This window comes from Sceloporus occidentalis, unplaced genomic scaffold, assembly GCF_023333645.1.
Source record: "Sceloporus occidentalis isolate IW3139 unplaced genomic scaffold, rSceOcc1.0.p SCAF_117, whole genome shotgun sequence".
NCBI lineage: Eukaryota > Metazoa > Chordata > Lepidosauria > Squamata > Phrynosomatidae > Sceloporus > Sceloporus occidentalis.
The window spans coordinates 1,947,681-1,971,885 of NW_028317097.1; the positions used below are offsets into that span (position 1 = coordinate 1,947,681).

General features: G+C 39.6%; 1 protein-coding gene across 1 annotated transcript in view; it reads right to left on the minus strand.

Moving 5' to 3' along the window:
- The window catches only part of LOC149282403 (sperm-associated antigen 16 protein-like), a 294,140-nt gene that overhangs the window by 246,566 nt on the left and 23,369 nt on the right, over positions 1-24,205 (minus strand). Inside the window, exon 8 of the mRNA XM_089498276.1 lies at positions 4,165-4,295. Within this exon, the coding sequence (XP_089354402.1) occupies positions 4,165-4,295 (131 nt within the window). The remainder of the gene's footprint in view (positions 1-4,164; positions 4,296-24,205) is intronic.

The following is a 24,205-nucleotide window of genomic DNA, read 5'->3' on the forward strand; positions in this document are numbered from 1 at the left end:
CAACAATGTGAGAGACTGATTAAATCATACAGAAAACAGTTACTTCAAGTTATTGCTGCTAAAAGTGTTTCTACAAGCTATTGAATCAGGTGTAATTTCTTTCCCACACATGGCTTCTCCATTTTGGCTTTATTTTTGTTGAAGAAATCATGACACTGTGTAGTATGTCGTGTTGTTGATCATCTAAGGTTGTATTTACCTAATTTTTAGGTTAAGTTTTGGCTTATATAGTTTGACATTTAAACACACAAAGTACTCCACAAACATTTACAATATTGCTGAAAAAACATTTTTAACTTTCTTTATATTGCAGGATTATGCAATTAACTCAGGCAGCCTAAATACCATGGGTGCTCTGAATACCACACAATACCTGCATATTTTGTTAGCATTCAAAAGGTTTAATAAAATATGCCCATCATGAATCAGTAAGATTTTGTCTGTGTGCAAACAGATGGAGCGTAGATGGCAAAACGGTATAAACATATTGGTATTTTTCAGTCTCTGCAATCAGATATTAAAATCTTTAAGTCAAGCGAGACACCAAAGATTGGGTTAGTTAGGATTACATTTTCCTAGTCAATGCTCTGCTGGCAAACTGTAGCATGATGCTTTGTGCAGAAACATCTCATGGAACACAACGTTTTAAGGGTCTGTTTTGGCATCTACTGATCCCGACAGAAAATCTCATTAGAATGGAACAAAGTCTGGGTTCAGCAACAGGTGCTGACAAGAAGTATCAAAAGAAGAAAATGCAGTGTACACGGAAAACGCAGCCTTAAATTGGTTCCTTTTTTTCTTTCCCAACAGTAGATGCTCAGATAAACCACAACAAGTTTCCGTTAATGGGGTTTGCACGGTCTGAACGAAGATCTGACAAAGTTTTGAATACATGTTCAGAAGCTTCTTTGCTTTTTTTTCCGTGTCAAATGTTATTTTGAAAAAAACATGCGCTTTTATGTGTTGTTAACAATTGTTACCCATGCTTCTCTGAATCCCTCCAAACAAGGCTTATGCATATAACATGACTCTAGTACGAATTTGAAAAGTAGTCTTACCGCCACAGCAACCAGTGGAATGGTCCAATAAGCTGGAACATTCAGTTGGTCATCACGGTGTTCTAACTTCTTTTGCGCCAGCATCACATTTATACATAACAATCCAGTATATTTTTTAAATTGTTCCACTGTTCAAACCAATGTCTCATCTCATCCCATCAGCTCAGACAGAAGCTGGCTAATTTTCTCTTATTGTTACAGGTGCTTAATTTCAACCTTAATCTGTTGAGAAGATCTAGTTAAGATCCCCTCTATTGCTCTCAGCAAAAACAGAGGCACAGCGGGAGAAGTTAGTGAATGTCAAAAACTATGATCCTTTCTGCAAGCAGATAGTCACCCAAGTTATCCTAAACTAATAACATACGTTATGGAGGGTAAAGGTGATGGAAAACCCTTTGCACTTAAAATTAAGAGGGTAGTAGAAGCATTATTAAACACTCATCTACAGACACCAGACAAGTCAGAAGGCTGTTTTTTCCCCTCATAAATCTCATGGTGCTGCCACAAGGGATTCTGGGTAGGCACATGCAAATAAGGTCAACAATGATCACCTTTTGCCTCTATATCCACTTTATACATGGATCCCTTGAAAGTAATTGCCCGCTGTACAAGACAGCCTTTAGACAAAACTCGGGTAAGAGGTGCAGTAGTCAGATCACCACTCATGAACAGCTGTTTCGTCCTTAATGGGGTTCCATGTATAAAGTGGATATAGAGGCAAAAGGTGATCATTATTGACCATATTTGCAGGCGCCTACCCAGAATCCCTTGTGGTTGTGGCAGCACCATGAGATTTCTGAGGGAAAAAACAAGCCTTCTGGCTTATCTGGTGTCTGTAGATGAGTGCTTATCCTAAACTACAAACTGCTTTCTTCTAATCCCAAATGCATTCCAAAACTAACTCTGGCTTCTTCAAAATAAGTCGAAGTTTTTTGATAGTGTAGTGGCACCCTAATGGACATTTGAGAGCTACTGTTCAACAAAAGAAGCAAGGAATATTTAGACTTAAATAAATCACCTTTGTCCATAACATTTTGAACCAGGAGACAATCCACACATTCCCATGTTAAAAGGGCACTTTTGCAAACATAGTACAAATACTGTAGAATACAGTATTTTTACTATGTTTGTATTACTGTTCAACTACTTTTTCCCTGCTATTCTAACAACGTCTCACTGTGAAATACTCTTTGGTGACTTCTCCGGCTATGTGTTCCCTGATGTCGCTCATCCATGCATGCGCATGCCCCCAATGCATTCCCCTACTGCGTCTCGGCTATTAAGACTGATGATGTTGCCGTGGAACCACAAAGACATTCTATTCTTTGCCAAAGGAAAGGATACACGTTCAATGTTCAATGCATGATAAAATATGAAATACTACAAATTACAGTAGGCATGATGGTTTCATTAAATACTGCGCACATTTATGTCTGTACTTACTGTCCTGATAAGCTGGCTGTAAGTATAAATTACAACTAAAGTTCTTTCTCGAAACACTGATGAGCTGCAACTATCCATTTTTTTTCTATATTTCAAAATATTCTGTCAATCTTCAAATCAAGGCTTTATTCTCTGCCTAGAAAAACCTTTATTCACTGTTTGGAATGCACATTCATACCGAACACTCATATTTATGTATGTCTATTACTGTTTAGTCTCATGGAAAATCTTCTTTTGCTCCTTCTTGTAGCCTCCTTTCGATGACAATAGAGAATGGAATAGTATAAAAAATCACATCCACAAAGCAGTTCTCAGACTGAAATGGATGCAGATTTTATGCAACGTCATCTAAATCCACTTCAATTCTCTGTGTCTAATTCAATTCAATGGAGTGGATATTGCAGTTTCGAATTCTTTGTGCTCAATTAATTCCGTATTGAGTATACTGTTTAGAGATGTTTCTGTGAAGGACAATATATATTTATATATATATATATATATATATATATATATATATATATATTCTCCTAAATAAGGCAACACTGGGCAAGCAGAAAGCTTTCCTAGCCTACATTGCCTCAAAGAAGTATTTTTTCCTAGAAAATACAGTATGCAAGAAGACCCCTATTTGTACATGTATTGAAAAGTTAGTCATAGATGTAGCAGTGTAGCAGATGTATAACAAATATAACGTGGCAGGTAGTAAGAGGCAGCATGCTATTAGAACAAATATATATATATTTATGTATGTGTGTATATATATATATATATATATATATATATATACAGTATATATAAACACTATGTTTGAGTTCTTGTGAAAATGTGAAATAGTCTCTGCTGCCATCCAGTGTCTGTAAAGTAGAGATCATTTGTTGCTTCACAGAAGCCACTTGTGAAAATGTTTTTTACCTGTAGGCAGCATCCCCGGATAACGTCCTCACTGCTGAATGCTGGGATATGACATCATACCCTGTCTATGTGGTTTATTTCACCATGATGTGATTTACAGTTGAATTGCTTTAAAAAAACATTTGGCACTTCATAGTATATAGTAAAACTGGTAAGCTGGCTAATGTCTTGTAGAGATATTGTTAGGAGGAGTACTAGTACCGAAGCTCATGGTTTATTTCCCCAAATTAGACAGACCAGTATTGATAGAAATCTGAACTTCATTTATTAGGTGTTCAATACCCTGTGGGTATATGTGCAATTTCTGTATTACAGAATTTGCTGGCCACACTTTTAAAGGGGATGTCCCGTGGGAAAATATTTTTTCTCCTTGAGCATATCTCCGATATTACTAATAAAAAAAATTGGTGGGAGTTCCCCTTTAAGAAAAAGGGCCCTTTATATGCCGTTATAGAATCATTATAGAACAGTTATCTGAATGTGCTGCACGCCAGTCTATATCACAGTTGGCAACTAGTTACTACTGTATATCATTACTTTATTTAGTTATTTACGTATAATATTTAAATAAATAAAACGCTTGTGGGAATTCCACGATGACATTTACTATGGTAGATATATCCTAGGGCCCGTAATCATCTAGAGAAAACCTTTTGAAATATAATGTACAACCCCCACAACTTTTACGAGCCTGGTAATGGCTCTGGTGCTCTGTAAAGGAAGCCAGGAACATATAAACAGTTATTCCTACCAGCTGACGGCCAGCTCGTGGGCTTTAATTATGCTGCTCTGAGAGTATCCGGTTTTCAGGAGCTGGTTGCCCTTTCCTTTTAACTGTGCCAGGCGAGGGTTCACTCTGCTGTCCGTGGGAAACTCAGAATCCTGAAAATAAAGAATCACACGAGTCGGTGAAAATAAATATTTCAGGTCCCAACGTTACAGCAGAGAAACAAAAGCCAGATGCATGGTGTACATCGGCTGTTAATTCAGAAACAAAACATTGCAATAAAGATCAGACCAAAGCAACACAATGAATTCAGTCTGCACTGCCCCAAATCCTATATTTTATGGTTCTGTATAACCTAGCAATGCTGTTTATATGACATAAGTCATATATATGTATATATATATATATAGAGAGTATTGCAGAGTATGCCGCATGTTTTTTGACATTGTATCTACTGGACTAATACGGCTTCACCCATTTACATTATATATATATATATATATATATATATATATATATAGTTTTATAAAGCACCATCATATTCTGTAGCTCTGTACAATGGGTAGACAGGGCATAACAAGTAGTATACAAAATAACAATTTGATTTACAGAAACAACGAATGCTCAAATGCGCTTACAGTCTAGAGGTATATATGTGTGTGTGTGCGTTTTCTTTCGTAGCACCCAAAGAGCCCCCAGCCGGCGCTCAGCTTCAGAGTGTCGCCAAGTGGCCACGTGGGAGCTCTGTGTTGCAGTTCACCAGGTACCCTGTACAAAAGCCAGGAGAAGGCGAAGTGCACTCCGGTCACGTGATCTGCATTCTGACATCAGATTCTCGGCAGTCTTATTTAATCGGCAGGACCAAAAGTTATATTTGTCAGGTGCCGTCCGTTCCTTGGAGGCTCCCAGCCTTCTTTTTAGATGTTCCTGCGCGTTATATAGTTAATATAGAAACTTGTTATTTTTCTGAATTTTACTGTTAGGAGCCGTGGGTCACACGCTCAGGATGAGTTGACATATTCCAGATACATGTGCCGTGATTTCTATTACATTAAACTGGGTTCTAAGCCACTATTGAGCCACATGGTAGCTGTAATTTGTCTGGAATACTTAACCTGGTGATTAAGTCACTTGGCTCTAGATTAAAAGAGTTAGTGCTTCATGGTTTCACATTTCATTTTGTTTGGATTTTGAAGTGAATTGGCCCTGTTTCAGGTCCCTGGGGTGTAGTAGCTGATCCACAGAGTTTTACGTATTATCTATCATGTCCCAAAGATAGAATAACCTTGATGTGTAATCTTCTTCTTGCATTAATCTGAGTAGCATCAACACTTTAATGTTATAATTACTTGTTATTATCATACTACGCATCCATAACTCTTCACAGATTGTTCCTGTGAGAGAACCAAGCTCTTGTGCGATTTAATTGCTTAACTAGATATCTCAAAAAGACCCACTGAGTGCTACTAAAGATTTGTTCAAAGTTCAGCCAGCCATGTCTTTAAAAAACCCTGAAGCCTAGTAATTGCTGGAGTTGTCTGCATCTCACAGCATGAGACAGCAAACAGACAGAACAGAAAGCGGCAAGCTATTCTAAGATATGGGTAGCCAATAGGTAGACCTACAACCGTATCCAAAGCACTCCAAGAAACCAGCTCTGTTTGTTACAACTGCCCTAAGCTAAGAGCATCTGTAAAGACCGAAATCAATGTGCACCTTGTGCTGAGCTTGTCTGTAGCTCCCTATAGATAAAACATTGAACTAAATTTAACACATAGTCAGGAGACTCTACAGTCTTGAAGATGCAGCTCAACAGAACATATTGAAACCCATGAATTTTCCAACAATAACCATTGGAACAACCAGTGTGTTTGTGAGCTTGAAGTCCCTGAAATGGACCACAATGAAGGCTTTACAGATATTTGTACCCCAGTACAGATGTATTCATTTAAAAATCCCATGCTATTTGTAATTAAATAATGTGCTGTGATGCAAGGTAGTCCCTTAAATGTGTTCTTAATAATAAAGGTGTGCCTCTTTGCCCTAATCTCTGAAAATAGAAAAAATCTGTCGTCCAGCCGTCAGTACCACACCAATTTACCAGTGTTGACATGCTCTTAAAACATTGCCTATCCTCACTTCATACGGAAACCAATGTTTGCTCCCTGAGTGTACATGACAATAGTTTCCTATGGGCTACTCATACTTTATAACATAAAGAACACAGATATAATATAGAACAGACAATTCATTAGCATGTACAAGTTAAGAACCTTTATACAGACAAATGTTAAAGAGGAAGCCAGCTCTTGGGATATGATAATAGAGTATATGAAATATAGTTTGCTTTATTTGTATGTATATATCATTACTTGAAGGCCAGCCAAGAAGCCATCAATTGGTTCCAATTCCCACCGCTATGTCCAAAGGAACAAACTGAATAAAACATGACAGAATGCATCATACGTAGTAGGTAATGAGAACCAAATGGATTGTTGGGATTTTTTTCTGCATTTCATGTACTGATGTGATTTCATGATAGTTAGGGTCTAGTTTGGGGTTTCTGAAATACCTTTCCATCATTCTGGCTCCAAGAACTAAATTACACAAGTGACATCTCACCTATAAATAATATTTACCAGGTGCAGTGCATTCTATCAAAGATAACTAAATACCTATACATGGAAAGTAAATGTGATTTTTTTCACAGAGGGCAAGTGTGTATACTGCACCGGAAGTTAATATTAGCAGAAGTGTTAGTCATGGTGTGGAGAACTATTCTATAAGGCTCCGGAAGTAGTAACAAGTCTGTTGATCCATCTGGACTGAGGCTGTTCTACAGGGGAGACCACTGGCATCCCCCACTTTAAGAAAGTGGAGAAAAGGCACCATTCTCCCACTGAGACCCAAAGCACCTTTAAGCTCTCGGAATTAACCAAATTGGCTGATAATTATTACCCAACTGGCTCATTTATCTACCTCGGAAGGATGAAGGGTGGAGTTCACCCTGCTGGTATTTGAACCTGCGACCCTGAGGTTTCAATAGGTTCTAGCAGTCAAGGGTATTTACCAATTATAAAGTAATTTATTTATGAGAAGTTAAACATCATATTCTGGCCAAGGCCAACTAGAGTGGCAGGTCCAGGGCAGCAGCAGCCCTTCTGTTGCATAACAGGGAGTCTGATTGCCACTAGTCAATGGGCTGGTTAAAAGGGAGATCACTAATCTTCCCAATTAGCCCATCACAATATCAGTTTTGAGGTTATATCATGAGAAGTTTGCTTGCTATCAGATACAGGTCATCTCTTGAGGCCAGGCAGTTGGATTGGAGGTGTTGCCAATCACTTCAAAAAATGCCCCTAATGTGTCAGGTACTTGGCTAGTTCACAAAAGAAGCCTCTGCATTGAATGGAGAGCATGGGCATGACTTCTATACATCCACCGCCATTCAAAAAGTAAAAGAAACATGGGTCTGATGACAAAGAGGCATTATTCCTTGGGTGATGTTGCTTAAAGATGTGCCCTAACCAGGTGTGTAAAACAAACTACTTTTACATTAGAAGCCACAGATGGGCACCAAGTCCATTCCCCAACTCCCTGCAATCCTCTTCAAATGACTAGTCCTCACACCTCTGTTTTCCTTTATCAACACATCAAATCAAAGCTACCAGATGAAAAGGAAGGTTTCCTTTTCATGGCATTTACATCTTATCTTATTCTGGATACAGGAATAAATAGCAGGTTTCTAATATGCATAAAGCTTAAACCAATACATGCACACTGGAAATGTTCTGGAATAATTTATTAGCAATGCCTTGAAATGATTGCTTCTTAAGTGATTTACTTTCGTTTTTCCTCCAGACCACCAATACTATAAAATGAGCTGAACGTTAATGGCATTTTTGTGCCATTATACACGGTTGGGCAGCTTCATAATTGCAGGGGTGGAAACAAAATGTTATCCTGACTTCCTTGATTTGTGACATCTGGAATAGAGCCTTTATATAAGAATGTGAATATGTAACAATATTTAAAGTAATTGAAACTTAAAAACAGTTGCCAGTGAAAAAAAGTGAATGGTTATTACCTAGTTTTTTGTACATGAATACAGGCCAGAACTGGCCCAAACTCACTTGATCTGCTGTTATAGCGCAGTTTTGGTGCTGCAGCAACCAGCTTGATTTGTCCGTCCGCATGCCACATGAGCATAGAAATGTAACCTGCAGCTTGCCACATCCAGCCATCAGACGCACCTATGGGACATGGCCCCTTATTATTCCCAGTCCAGCCCTGCCTGGGAGCTTCCCAGGATAAGCTACTCGGAGCGTTCCTTCTTCTGGGAGTGGGAGAGGCGAGGACAGCTCCAGGCAATCTAAAGGTTTGTTGGTGAACATCTTGGTCATTGGAAGCTTGACCAAATGACCTGTGCGGTTTATTATCAGACATAGTTTGTTATCATATTCCTGGCTTAACCACCCATAAGTGGTTACTGAACTCTTACATGTTCTAAAGCCCAACCATTTAGATCCAAAATTTAACACAACTTGCTAGGGACCCAATTTTGCTTCTCTCACTTTCTGCATAGGCAACATTGCCCTGTAAAGTCAATTTCAACATAGTTCGATGAAGTGTATAGTACATGCAGTGAGAGACTTCCAATGCCACCCAGCTGTTCCCACCTTTCTAAGAGCTCAGAATGTTTGCTGAGTGTGGCAGTATTCTACAGCCCCGAAGGTCATATAAATAGCGGAAAATGTGTTTGCAAATTAATGTATCAATAAAACACATCATTTTTCTAAATGCCTTACCCAATTGCATAAATACAGTCACAAAAAAAGCATGCAAAGCACTGTCCCATAAACACACTGCTTCAAACAAAAGTGTCCAATGAGCAAGGGTCTGTCTCTAGGCTTACCTTCTTATTCTTGAATAGGATGTCCTCTACAAGAGGACATCTGACAAGCATACTGAATAGGGATTACAGTTTTGGTAGAGGTGGGTGAGTTGGCGAGTGCACAGTACAAGCAGAGCTGAGCCCTAGCCTGACCCCATGCTTCTTAATACTGTTATTTTCTGTTTGGGCAACCCTGGTAAGGTTCCCCTACAACAAGAGAGTAGTAGGCCCTGTATAATGCATAGTTCGAACTATAAAAAATAACTACAAAATAATTCTAAATAAGTTAAAATGTTCACTAGAAGGCACAATTCCATAGGAGATTTTAGTTGAAGGTGATACCTTTTAATGGCTCACTGTATAATAAAGATTTAGGGTTGGTTCCATGTATTTGGTGCTATGCACTTGCGTGGTGTCTCTCACTTCCCTTTATACAGACATTGATTGACTAAGCAATTCTACTATGTAGAAGCTACAGCATGGGGATAGCAATGCCTTTCAATTGAGGTTTCAGTGCTATGGTGGATCTTAATATGTAAGAAACATCTAGTTTTCAGTATGTGGTATTGCCTATTTCTACATTTTGACTCCAGCATTTTATTCATTTTCACAGGCCTATGTCGACGATATATGGAACGGAGTAACCAGCCTGATTTCTGCTGTACTCGGAATTTCAATTTCCCTTCGGATGGTTGTCAATAAACACACTGAAATTCGATAGGACAGCAATAGAATAAAGGTTGGAGATTGTTCTGGAATTGTTTTAAAACAATGCCCAAGCAGCAAAATACGAAGATAGATATTGCGAGTGGCTGAGGTCAGAATAAAGACCTTGATATTATATATAAATAAAAAGAAAAAAGTAACAGATGGGGCTGAAAATTGTTTTTCTTTATTTGGTTAAACGTACATTTTCTGAAATGGTAAGAATTTGGCTCCATTTATTTTTCAATAACAGAAATGTTATGCTCACAAAATAATTTTTTACTAAAAAAAAAAAAACATCGGCAGGTGAATATAAAAATATCTACAGAAGTGCAGGGATACAGAGTTTAATGAAAATGAGTCATTAAGAATGTTGTTTTTGGAGGAAGATAGTTGCTTTTAATTATATGGTAAATCTTACAAGAGCAGCAAGTGTTATTAGGTAATAAGAAAACAAAAATGGTGTCCTTTGCTAGTCTCCATCTGCTAAAAGAGCAGCATCTCAGTTAGAACATCTGTTCTGACTACAAGGGTCCATGTACAGCTTAAGGACAGCAGTTGTTGTTTTTTTGGTATTGCCATGCAGAGGTTTTGCAAGAATGTTACGAGTATAGGTGAGTGAGCTGGCCACTGTATGGTGCAAGCTGGGCAGAGCCCAAGCCTGACCCCAGGCTTACTACTGTTACTGTTATTTTATGTTTGGGTAATCCTGTTAAAGTTCTACTTCAATAAGAGCATCTGTCATCCCTCTTCTTGGTTTGCAACATTGCACTCTCCTCATCAGTTTAATGGAAGCTGGAGAAGTGAAATCTGTGCACAGATAGTCCTCAACCCACTCATGGTAGAAGGCAAGTGGCAGATGTCAAAGGCAGGCAGCCGAAGAAAGCCTATCAACATTGCCATTGTTATTATAGCTACAGCTGGGCATGTGAGACCCAGCAGCTGGTCCAGAAACAGGACTGGGGTCTCTTACGCGCCACGTCCGGCTACAGGTCTGTCTTGACAAGGCCACGGCATCCAACTGTGGAATAGGCACCACCCGCAGCCTCGCATTACTCCCACACCGGGGACTGTGGCATGACTCCCCTCCTGACAGTAGGGGGCGTCTCTTCCTATAGAAGCCTCCCTGTTGGTTACTGAGCCCTGCTCCCCCTACTTTTTGGTTTCTGACCTCTGCTCGCCTTGTGACTATCCTGACTGTCTCCTGCCCCTCGACCACGGCTTGTTCTTCAACTTCAGCTAACTTGTTCTGCCTGCCTCGTCCTCTAGTTTGTCTGGCTTAGCACACTTGACATTCTTGGGCTTTCTGCAATGCCCCAGTGCCTTACATTCCCGCCTTATGCTCCTAGCCGTGCCCATATAGTTAGTGTATTAATGCCTTTGGACAGATCTAATACATTTACCTTTACCAGTTGAATGATGAAGTACCCTGTTGACAAAAGGAGAACAACAAGACACTTTGTTTAGGTTAGTCACAGCGATTAAGGGCCCATGTCTATCATAACCTTTTTTGATTTAGGAGAGCCACAGGAGTTTTGGTATTCTCATGCAGAGGAGGTCTGACTAGCATGTTAAAATCATTGGTACAGGTGGGCAAGCTGCGTAGTACATTGTACAAGCAGACCTGCGCTCAAGCCTGGCCCCAGCCTCATTAACACCATTTTCTGTTTTGGGTAAGCCTGGTAAGGCCCTATATAATGCATGATTCAAAAGGGGAAAAAATGAAATTATAAATCTGTGCATGTTCACAACCGCATGGAAGACTTTAGCTGAAGGTGATTCTGTTTATTAGGCCAACATGGAAAAAGAGTTTGAGCTCCATACACTTTTGCGACCTCAGAGGTCTCTTCTTCAGATTAAACTGTGTGATTTTTTTTTCTATCTGAAGAAGTGATTTCTTAATTTCCAAAAACATATCTAAAACTATCTTTGCTTAGACCAATTTGGCTTTTCCTCCTCCCCCCTCAATGACTATGTCCTAGGAGTTAATGCCATCTCATTTGGTTAACGTATATGCGACAAGGAAGATGCACATTAGGGGTCCAATAGAGATTCATAAAGTTGCCTACTCTTTATGTTTGACAGATTGTAAATGCTTCTGGTGTTCTACAATATACCGTATTTGCTCGATTATAAGACGAGGTTTTTTCCAGAGCAAATGCTCTGAAAAATACCCCTCGTCTTATAATCAGGGTCGTCTTATAATCAGACCTCAAATAGGTCTGATTATGAGACTAAGATCCAGATCCCCCGCAGCGATGCAGGGGACCTGGATCCTCCTGTGTTAATCCCCCCCCCCCCAATTTACCGGTGCTTCTGAGTCCCCGGTGCTTAGTCCGGGCTGCGTGTAGAGCTCTACGCGATTCAATCGCATAGAGCTCTACACGCTTCCCGGACTAAGCACTGGGGACCCAGATGCAGGGGACCTGGATCCTCCTGTGTTATGCCCCCCCCCCAACTTACCGGTGCTTCTGAGTCCCCGGTGCTTAGTCCGGGCTGCGTGTAGAGCTCTACGCGATTCAATCGCATAGAGCTCTACACGCTTCCCGGACTAAGCACTGGGGACCCAGATGCAGGGGACCTGGATCCTCCTGTGTTATGCCCCCCCCCCCAACTTACCGGTGCTTCTGAGTCCCCGGTGCTTAGTCCGGGCTGCGTGTAGAGCTCTACGCGATTCGCCCCCCCCCAACTCAGAAGCACCGGTAAGTTTGGAGGAGGGAGGGGGAGTGTTAAATGGGGGGTGTAAGGCATTTCTGGAGGCAGAGTGGCACATAGGGGGTCAAAAGGCGTATCATGGGGCACAGTGGCATTTAGAGGGTTAAAAGGCATATCATGGGGCACAGTGGCATATATGGGGTATAAGGCATTTCTGGGGCAGAGTGGCAAGCCTGGGAGCAGATGTGCATAACTGGGGGGGCAGGTTGAAAAAAAAAAGGAAATAAACACAAAATATTTTTCTCAATCATAGCTTTTATTAACAAACAATTGTTCAAATAGTTTACATGAATTAACATTTACTGGTAAAACTTTTTTCCTACAGGGTCGTCTTATATTCAGGCTTTTTCTTTTTTTCATAAGTTAATATTCAGATTTTGGGGGGTCGTCTTATAATCAGGGTCGTCTTATAATCGAGCAAATACGGTATGTCTTTTCACACTATACTAGGGGATATTGAGTGGGCTGAAAAAAAGGTGCCAATTGAGCATTCAAATTATTGGCCGCAACCCATTTTCCACAGAGGGTTTAAATAATGCAAATCATGGAAATGCTTAGCAATCATTACTATGCAAGTAAAATGTTTTCAAGGATAAAAGGAAAACAGTTGTTAAAACAGCAAAATATTTAGTAAGAACAAACTATTGGCAGGTCTGCTCTGATTTTCAGGACATCAGAAAACAGCACTGCATTGTTTGTGATAAACATGGAACGTCTACTCTGAACACATAATATCCGAAGAAGGGACATCATTTGTACAGAACAAAGTGAAGAACGGTATTTCATGTTCACCAGAAACATCAGGTACCATCATCTTTGAAGCATGATGTTTGGAAAGGACTCTAGGCATTTCAATCATTCATAAACCAAAGACTTTCTTATATCAAATAGCATAGTATAGGTGGCATGGCAGATTAAGACAGAGCTGAGTAACTTGCCTTCTACATTCTAAGAAATTCTGTTATAGTATTTTGTTATTTTACTATTTGACATAAGCAAGCCTTTGGTTTATGAATGATTGAAATGCCTATAAGTCCTAACACATCTATTCAGATCCTGACATGGCCAAGTAGTAGTGAAGGAGTAGTGAAGGCACTTCAGCCAACTCTGCTCAGATTTGCACAGTTCCCTTTTTGACAAGCTAACCTGCGACACAAGCCCGTTCCAGTTTGTCCGGCCATAATATCTATCTGGGGTACTATACAAACCCCTATATCTTACGCTCCAATGGATGCGCAAACCTCTATGAATGGCTGTGTGGTACATTAATAATCAGATATCCAACAGCATAAAGGATGTCCAATATTCAACAGCAGGAAATCTTGTTTCCTTAGAAATTGCGCGGCTTCTGAAACAGTCAAGTACTAGAGATGTTTATGAGCTCAGAAAGCGATTTGGTGAATTAAATATTTTCCTGTGGGTTTTTCCAGCAGAAATACAGATTTGACATCGCTGATTAAATACATGATGGCGGGTTTGTTCTTTGGTAAATATACCCCACTTAAGACAGACCTCATATTTTTCTAATAACAGAATCTTGCATCCAATTTTTTATTTCTGCTCTACGATGACAAAATAAAGGCATTGTTTAGTAAACCTCTTACAGTTCAAGCCTAGGGCAGAGGTATTATAAAAATGAAATGGAATTGTATTTATCCAGGGAAAACTGGTTACTTCGGGATTTAATACTTAGCTTTTTCGTGATGTATCATTGAAGGAACACCGAGGTATGTATGATAAAATAAACACTGATGCCGGTACGTACCTGCTTGTTTAGAAGGTAAATAACCACAATCAACAAACAAGTAAAGATAAAGTCCTTTATTCCAGTGGTAGTAGATTAGGTATATTTAATTGAGCATTTATATTGCCGGCCATCTTTCTTTTGTATTGTGTCTCTGTACAGGGCTGGCATCTAGAATGAACACTCTAATATAAAGGAGCTCAAAATCAGCTGCCATCAGAATCTATTACGACCTCCTTCATCTTCCACTGAGGAATCAAATAATGAAATAGAACTCTCACGGAAAAGGCACAGTTGCCTGCTCTCGCATTAAGTGGGACTGTAAATCTTTAAATGAAGATTGGGATATTGAAAAGCCGCCAACAGCGAGTACGCTGGATGCCTTGTAGCACAGTGCAAATCAAGAGAGTAAACGTCAAGGCATCAGCAAAATCATTAACATATTTGATATATCCGTTGTTTTTTTAGATGAATTAAAAGTGCAATGTGCTCTTGAACCATAAAAAATAATAGATATAACACCACAAGTACAATATAACTGAAAACGATGCTATATATAACATTATAACTGGAGAACAGGTCATTAGAGGCAAGTGGACATAACATCTCTTGATCTTACATCCAGCTATGGTCGAAAATGTGTTTATATCGATGTATAAACATCCAACAAAATAAAAAAAACTTTTGCCAGTATGGGGACCACTAAAACAGCATTTCCCTTGAATCCAAATAAGTGTTTTATTGTACTTTATGTATTATAAGTGGATAAATTACACAGGTTCCCTCATCTGAATATGTCTGCTTTATATATATATATATATATATATATATATATATATATATATATATATATAGTTTTGAGCCAGAGAGTTCCACCTCCACACAGTAGTTTCAGTCTCCTTTCCTTTTAAGCTTAAGGTGCAGTGTTCCAGTGACGGATGACAAGCCAAAATGGACTGTGTTCAAATCGTCTTTCCCACCCATGGTCTTCAGTTCCTCTCACTAGCAGCACTAGGGGATTGTTCAACGTAGAAGAGGTCAAACTTGATCATATCGAAACATCAGTTTCAAGACTGTTGTATCTAATCACAGCCTGAAAGACACATTATCCACATTGATGAATCTTGTAGCAGGAAGCCAAAGAGTGAATAGTATTATGGCGAACAAAACAAGGACAAAAAAAATGAAATGCACTAATACTAATATGAGAATGTGTGAATTCATGAAAGTGTAAAACATCCAACACGTACTCTGAATCCTAGGCAGAGACACAGTATGTTACTTTTCATTTCAAACTGTTACACATACCCCCCATTTCCCACCTGCTACAAATAGCATTAGTGCATTGTGCACATTTTAGCTCTCTTCTGCAACTCGAGAGAAATCTCCATCAATATATCAGTCTGACCCTGCCACAAGGGCAGCCCAGAACCAACATTTGAGGCAAAATTACTCTGTATGAGGCAACCATCAACCCCAGATGTACTGTATTTGTGGGTTGTTGGGAATTTTTCTTCTCCTTCACATGCCTGATCTGGTTGGTATCGTTCTAGGCACAAGAGTGCAAGGAGGTCCATGTCTGGACTCCCCTTTTCCACTTGGGTGTGGCCCCCAAGAGATCCCCGAATGGCAAAATATCATACAGAAAAAGTTTAAGATTACTTCACCAAGGCACCTCTTGTGTCTTTACCGAGAAAGAAAATCTCCATCCACATATCAGTCTAACCCTGCCACAAGGGCAGATCAGAACCGAAATGCATAATGAGTTAATGTGAAACATTTATTTGTATGGTATTTCATGCTTCGGGTATCTCTTAAGGCCCACCCCAAGTGGACAGGTGAGTCCAGATGTGGACCTCCTAAAAGGGCCCTACCTAAAAGTAAAAAGTGCTGTCCAAATGTGAAACTATGGCTCTATATGCCTATATGCCTCCTACCTCGGATTACTTGTGTGGTCCTTTGGTTTGCGGGGAAGATCCAGCCTTCCTGCAAGCTTTTGGGTAGACAGGGGCAGAAGGGGGTCACATATCTCTATGGGGAATGTGACTTCAGAAGATGAAGACTGGGGGATCTCATGTCTACAGTGGCCCTTAAATGAAAGGGAGCGACTGAAGTCCTCAAGGGGATGTGGGAGCCAAAATGTTAACTATAATCCCTACCAAAAAGCTGCTTGTTCAGGCTCCACTGTGGCATTTTCAGTGAATAAAATCAAGCAAGTACCACACATGTATAAGTAAAAAAAGTCCCATTACAGCCACAGTCTACGTATTGTATCATGAAACTTAACCATTACAAGCCAGCACAGACTGGGAAAGTGATGAAAAACAAAATTTTGTGCAAATGAAGGGTCTAAGTGCTTCTGGTATGCTTACCAGCCCAATCAACCAGTGAGTGTTCAGAAGAAGACAAGCTTCAAGATGGACCTAACCTGAAGTCTCTAATAAACGCCAATGGGTTGAGGCTAGAAGGTCACATTTACTTCCTCTCCTTCCTACTACTCAGAAGCAATCAGCGAGGCTTCACAGTAACCCACATTTTAGTCACAGGACCCAGAAGGAGCAAAAACAGGCTGGCTGGCTGATTTATTGATTTTATACATATATAATATTTATAATATTATAAATAATTATTATTTGCTCACACAGAAGAAATTTGCCTCACAGTTTATGTGGGTATGACCCTTACAGCTGGGGTCAATCAATATGCTGATTGATTTGTTTTCTTTGCAATGGCACAAATAAGGATAACAATATCTAAAACTATATGACAAGCTAAAAAGCTTTTTTTTGTACCTTGTTCAAGCAGGTTTTAGAATCATTTCCATAACATGAAAAAATAGACAAAAAAATACGTAAACTTTAGCATTACTGTACGTTAATGATATATAATTAAAAAAAATATGCCTGATCCGGTTTTATTAACTATTTATATGTCTATATAATGAAGGGAAAAACATTGCAATATATATGGTCCACAGAGATTTGAGTAAATAAGGCTTAATTTTTATCTTAAGATGTTGAGCAGGGGAAAATTATATATCATGAATAATGAATTTCAATAATATATTGTAGGTAGCAGCCATCTTGTCATACATGCTTATTTATTTGAGCAACGCGCGTTGAAATTATCATCTGGAGATTACTGTGTGGGCAGCAATATTTACTGCAGGTTTTAATTACCGCAGACAGAAAGGATTGCAATATGCCCCCTAATTAAAAGTAGGCCAATATTTATAGTTTTTGTTTGGCACAGAAAAAAACATTTAGCGAATTGCTATTCATTTATAATAAGAAAATAATATTATAGCCTGCAGATATTATCTAAAACATTTTCCGCCTGATTTCATAGAAGCTTGATGAAAAACAACTAATATTTATGCTTTTTTCTTAGTATGAAAGCTGTACGAACTTAACTTATAGAAACAATGAATTCTCGAAGCTACAGTATAGCTGGTATCTCTATTAAATTGTGCAATGCTGTACAACTGAACTGGGGTTGGCAAACAAGTTGAGATACCAAGAAACATTATTCAAGGCTCTGCCTACTAGAACGTACAATCTAAATGAAGATGGGGTACATAAGACTTCTGGGGAACATTGGAAGTGAACGATGGGCTAAGAGGTAAGTGACACGTTTTACAAGGCGAATAAGACAAGCAACCTTCAAATTCTGGGTACTTCCTATCATTGGTGAAAATGGTGAAAAGTTGTGGCTGTGGTCAGGGCCGGCCCAAGACAAAATGCCGCCTGGGGCGAAGTTTAAAATGCCAGACCCCCCCCCCCAATTTTCTACCCTTCCTCTCCCTGCCGCCCCCCCATTATCTACCCTTCCTCTCCCCCCCCCCGTACTTACCTTTCAGCAGTCCTGCGGCGAGTCTCCCTGCTCGGTCTCAGTGCCGCCTTGTAATGCTGAGCGCCGGAAATGACATCATCTTCCGGCGCTCAACATTACAAGCCGGAACTGAGACCGAGCAGGGAGACTCGCAGAGGAGAGAGGGCGGCTCCATTGTCGGGCCGGCCCTGGCTGTGGTAGGGCCAGAATAGACACCAGGTCCCTAATCTTTGTCCTCTGGTGCTGCACGCCCTGCAGCCCCTTCCCTCCCTTCCTGACCAAAGTCAAGTGAGGTACACCATCTAAAAAGTTAGATACTAAAGTGGAAATTATTATTATTTTTTGAAAGTGATATGTTGCCTGTAGGTGTAAGAATTAGAATAGGTTATGTGACAGCTCCACTTTAATATGCATCAAAAGGTTTCTCAGGTTCTTTGATCAAGTAATAACTATTTAGCGTAGATAAAAAGCACAAATATGTCTTGATTTTTTTATGGAACTGAGCGGTGAGTCAGTAAATACTGGTCTGGGATTATGACTGTTCAGAGCTTTTAAGTAAAAGTGGCCTCTGTTCTACAGCACTATGACTGGCACAGAAAAGAAGCAGCCTATAATTCCCCTGAATAAAAGTTGACAGAATGCTGCTTGGTGCACTCACACATTTAAAATCCTTGTTTTTCAAGACACCCTAAAGGATTTTTATTTAAAAAAAAAAACTTTAACTTAATTACACCACCAACTACCTATGGCAGACTGAGTGCTTCTTTGCTACCATCACTGCCACTGCTATTGCCACTGCCACTGGTGGAATTGCAAGGTACGTTCCTGAACCCAGCTACTAAAGGATAATGCACAAGAACTCCATTAAAACACCCTAAAGGTGACCAAGTGGTCAGGATTTGACTGTCTACCTTTTTAACAGGTCAAGCCAGTTGCTGGTTATGCACCTCACTGGGCTCTATAGAAATACACAACAGAATCCGGCATAGCTGGCTCCTCACTGACAGCCACAATGTAACAATGGTCACTAGGAGCGCTGTTACATTTAAGGGCAGGGCAGCCTCCCCGGCTATACACATTTTCAGCATATATCCAAAAAAACATTGGGCGAGGAAAGAGGGACAGATGGATTTGGGTCCAATAAAAACTTTCAATACTACTGTGGACTCCTTGGAAGGTATAATATTTTAATTTTAATGTTTTTCATCTGTTTACTTAATACATCCTAAATATCATCTGCAGCATACATTCTATTCATAAAAGCTCTTTTAAATGTGGATTTTTTTAATCACATTTAGACTTTCTCTTTAATAAGTGTTCTTTTGTGCAATGCAGTCTTTCTGGGCTGTGTAAGAGGGTATATGGTGGTGACAGACTGCATTAGCGTGGAGCTAGTACTAAGAACAATACTGACATGATAATATAAAGTTAGAAAGGTCAGTCTCTGGCATCGGCTCTGTGAAATCCGGCTGGGTCTCAATGACTGTGGGAAGATGGATTGCTGCTGAAACATTTTGCATTTGCCAGTGGGGCTCCACGGAAAAGCTAAGGGGCCTAACTGAATCCCTGCACTACTTAGCAATGTATCGTAGTCCACGGTATAGCAAAGTGGTTTTATTATGTGCAGTTCAGTTCCAATGCAAATGCTATTATTAAAAAAAAGGGCATTGCTGTTAATAACAGACAAACACATTCCCATCTAATTATGCCGTGCACGTGCAATACACAAGCCGTGCTGCTATATTTATAAACACAGATATGTATATGCTGCCAAAAACATAACATATCAGGGCAATAATAAGGTATTGATGCATTTATACATCCCATATTTATTTAACAAGAACGTACGCTCTTATCGGTGTCAATAAGTGGCACAGACTTGATTCTGACATGTTCCGTGTGACTTTGAATACTGGCATTATATTGTTTCAGGGACAAATTATAACAAACATGTCATATCCACGGTAGTTCATTTGGGGATCCCTTTAATATCTTCTGAACACAGTGAATGTCAAATAAATAGTATTTGAGACAGGGAAAATTAGCTGGTATGAATCTGAAACATTATTGCATGTACTATGGTGTTGGAATGGCTCATATTTTCCAGCACAACTTTCTTTTGTTTTAGTTTATTACTTTGTTTACCATTTTTCCTAATGTGAAGATTGAATCAGTCATCGGTCACGGCTTAGATTCAGGATAGCCCGTGCATGTCAAGTCCCCCTTGTGAGCATCTCAAAGTTTTGGCTCTCCTGTGCCATTACAAAGGAACAATCTCTCTCCACCGACATAAGTGATCCTGTTCATAAGGGGAGTCCAAAACTGAAACTTGAGGCAAAGTTCCCCTGCATGAAGGAACCAACAAACCTCAGATGTACGTTTCGGCTTTCATTGGCCTCCTCAGTGGGGTACGTCTCAGGTTGTTTGTTCCCTTGTGCAGGGGGAATTGGCCTCACAATTTGGTTCTGGACTAGCCTCGTGACAGGATCATGATCTGTCAATGGAGATTTTGCATCTGAGATGTTCCTAAGCGGGGATACACTATAGGACAGGCTGTTAAGCAGCTGACTATTCTCAGTAAGCTTATCTCAAGCTTTTCATTGTATCCAGGCCTTTATGTAGTACAGGGATACATTGTCTACCCCCCTGATACACATCACTGTGTGTCATCCCCCAAAACCTTTGAGGTTATAACCACTACTTGAAGTGAAATAACATAGTATACACATCAACTACATAAAGTCTACTCTTTCTCACGGTATGAGAACCATCTATTGTCAAGTAGATGTTTTTGTCTATAAGATATCGGAAATGTTCAAGTATAATTTTCATAAGCTGTGAGATAAGTGTGAGGAAAGCTTTTCTGTGACAATCCGATAGATGTGCACATATTTCATTTTTGCCATTAGTAAGTTACAACACTGCAATAACTTGCTTTGATTGTATCATTTTGGCTTTATTGATCATCCTGGCTTGTACAGAGACAACAAGCAACTTCAACGTTCATAAGCATTTGAGTAGCTTTTGAGTTGATTTGAGTTCTTACAAGTTGCAGTTAAGTTCAGATACGTTGGAAGGCCCATATAACGTGCCTCCAATACCCTTGGAGAGGGTGTATCAAAAAAAATTACAAAACACGCGCAGAAAATATCTCCAATACAGGTCAAACCATACTGGATTAATAAATGGCCATGTGCTATGTGCTTAATTGAGTTGATATTAAGTTGGGTTGCTTGTGGACAAAAATTAAGTCTTGTACAGACAAATTCCTTTGAGGGCCAAGGGAAGCATCCTAAAGCTCTTAAAGGGTAAAATAGTGGTGAGACTATAACTGATCTGCAAATTACACGCAATCTGTCAACTATTTAGGACACCGCATTTTATGACTGTTTATTCATATAAGATTTCTAAAACTAATAGAAGTTAAAATGCTGTGCTTGGAACAAGGAGGGACATCGGCAGATGTGTCCTTACTGTGCACCAAGCAAAATGAATCTGTTTAACGGCATTAAGCAGTAAAGAGATTCTTTACTTCATGGGGCATGCTATTTTGTTTCCTAAAGCTTCTATTAATGTTATAAATATCCCAAATCTGAGGGGGAGGGAGGTGTTTAATGCAATAACAGGAGAGCTCAGAAAACCTTTTATTAGATACTAGATCTTGCTTAGCTTGCTAATAAAATCTATAAAATCCCCGGCACAAGTTGGGGTTGGATAAATCTTTGTAATTTGGTTTTATGGCTTGACAGATTTTTCTCCTTTTTCTTTCCTTTTTATAAAAAATAAACATAAAGATAATATGCAATAGACAGTAAAAGTCGGATTAATTAAAAAAAAACAGCCATTGTGAAAATGCTTTTAATCCAGACGCTTCTGTGATTACAAAACTGCCCTGATCAGAGACTAAGCCTACAGCTTGACAATAAATTCAGAGTAACATCTGTTCACACCATCTTCGTCCTGCTTTTACCTACAAATACGTGTGCTATTTATGGCTCTGCAGGTATACCTATAAAACATACCACTTTTATATATTAAGCACAACACTTCTCCAAAATTCTACATTTTACAGTCGAGTACACAAAACAAACCCATTCAATGGTGTTTACAGAATAGATTGTAAGCTCCTTTGAGCAGGGCCTTCCTCATCTGTTGTTTTGTCAAATGATGTTATATATTACTTGTTATGTCCTGCCTACCCATTGTACAATGTGCATACCTGGTAACTCTCTGGGTCACTTTCCTCTTTCTACCCCTGCCTACTTAAGATTGTCTGGGGTTAACACCATACACAGCAGCCCCACCTCTACAGACTCAACTCACTCAAGAAGCTACTCCTTTAGAAGAGGGAGAGCTCCAGGTGGCCTACCTTAAAACGTATTGTGACACTTTACCATTATGCCAACAGTGACTTATATGACTCATCCAACCATGTCTTTATGGACCTTGCTTTTTGCACTGGGGCACAGTCATGATAGAATAGAAAAGGGCCTTCCCCAAACGGTTCCCACAATGTTGGAAGCATAGCATTGTCCGAAATGTCTTGATATGCTGAAGGGGACACACCAAGACATTTTGGACAATGCCGTTTGTAGGAACGGTTTGGGGAAGGCCTTTTTCTATTCCAGCATGATTGTGCCCTAGTGCACAAAGCAAGGTCCATAAACACATGGTTGGATGACTCATATCAGTCACTGTTAGCATAATGGTATGGAGTCCCAATACTTCTGTCCATATAGTATATGATCAGCTGCCGGAGATCAATGAAATGATTACCTTTTATTAGTTTTCCAGTGGCCCTGCATGTGATTGGCTTTAGGAACTATCCTAAGTGTGGAATAGAAAGGATTGGCCGCTGGTCAGTATCAACTCATCTCCGTCAGGCATCTCTGACAGTGCTCGCTTTCCCTTGCGACAAATGTACTTGTCACTTTGTGTTAAATTATCATTATGTATTGTTTTATATAGCATAAGCGCCAGCTTGACTAGTCTGATCATGCTGTCCTGAATGAGTTAAATAATTCTTTCTGTGAGCCCCTATACGCAAGCAACCGTGTATTAATTTGAGGGGTGCAACAAAAATAAATCTAAAAAATGACATTTAAAATTTCAAAGTGATTTCCTTTTTGAATCTATGTTCCACTAAAAAGGTACTGTGTGAGCTGGCGAAGAAACATGCCTGCTCAGTAAAATTTCGTACTTGGTATCCCCCATCAATCATAATGACACGTCTTTACAGCTTCCACTCCTTCTTTTCTTCCCAAGAAAATTACGCTGAAGTGTGTTATTTTCAATAAGCTCTGATAGAATCACACTTATATTGCTACTTTTTGTAAGAAATAAATTGTCCACGCTCTAAATGGATTGCACCTGGCACACTCTGCATTGATATATTTTGTGAATACCCAAAGCAGGTGCTGTGGTCTTACTGAAAGTGAGCGGTAAGGAAGCATTAACATGTTCGTGTAGGAGCTTATTTCATTCTGTGCTAGCAGATAAGTGTGTGGTTTACACAAAGAGGAAGCAAGTGGATCAAAGAGATTTCAAGTGTATCCGTCAAAATACGAAAATAAAAATCAATAATATAAAAGCAAGGGGTATAGCCTATTTAGCTGGAAAAGATAAACACAACCAACAGGAAGCAGCATGGTCATGGGCCTTCAAGACAAACATTCTGGCACAGAGGCTGGACCAATGCATCAATATCAGGAATAATCATTTGGGGGTATTGATCAAACACTATTCAGGGCAAATTAAGCCCAATTCATTTGCAGAACTTGCAAAAGTTTCCCATAACCCTGGACCCAGGGAGAATTAAAGTAAGGTCCACTGAAAGCCTGTCCCAGCTGGGAAACATGTTGGAACTTCAGCCAGCCTGGTCATGCTTTGTCAATATTATCGTTTACTATTGATAACCCGTGATGATACCAGGCTAGGTTGGTAAACTTAACCTTATCTGAACTGACAATGGGAAACATGCCTACTCTGAGAACCACGTGAAAAGCATGCCTGGGATCCTCCATGGGCTTGTTAAGCAAAGTCCTTCTGACTGAAACAAAAACAAACTACAAGGAGGGAGCTGTGATCAAAGGATACCCGTACGATTTTATCGGCTTTTAAGAAGTCATTCTTATAAATGTGGGGGGGGGGTTGCATTTTAATTGTTACCCAGCTAC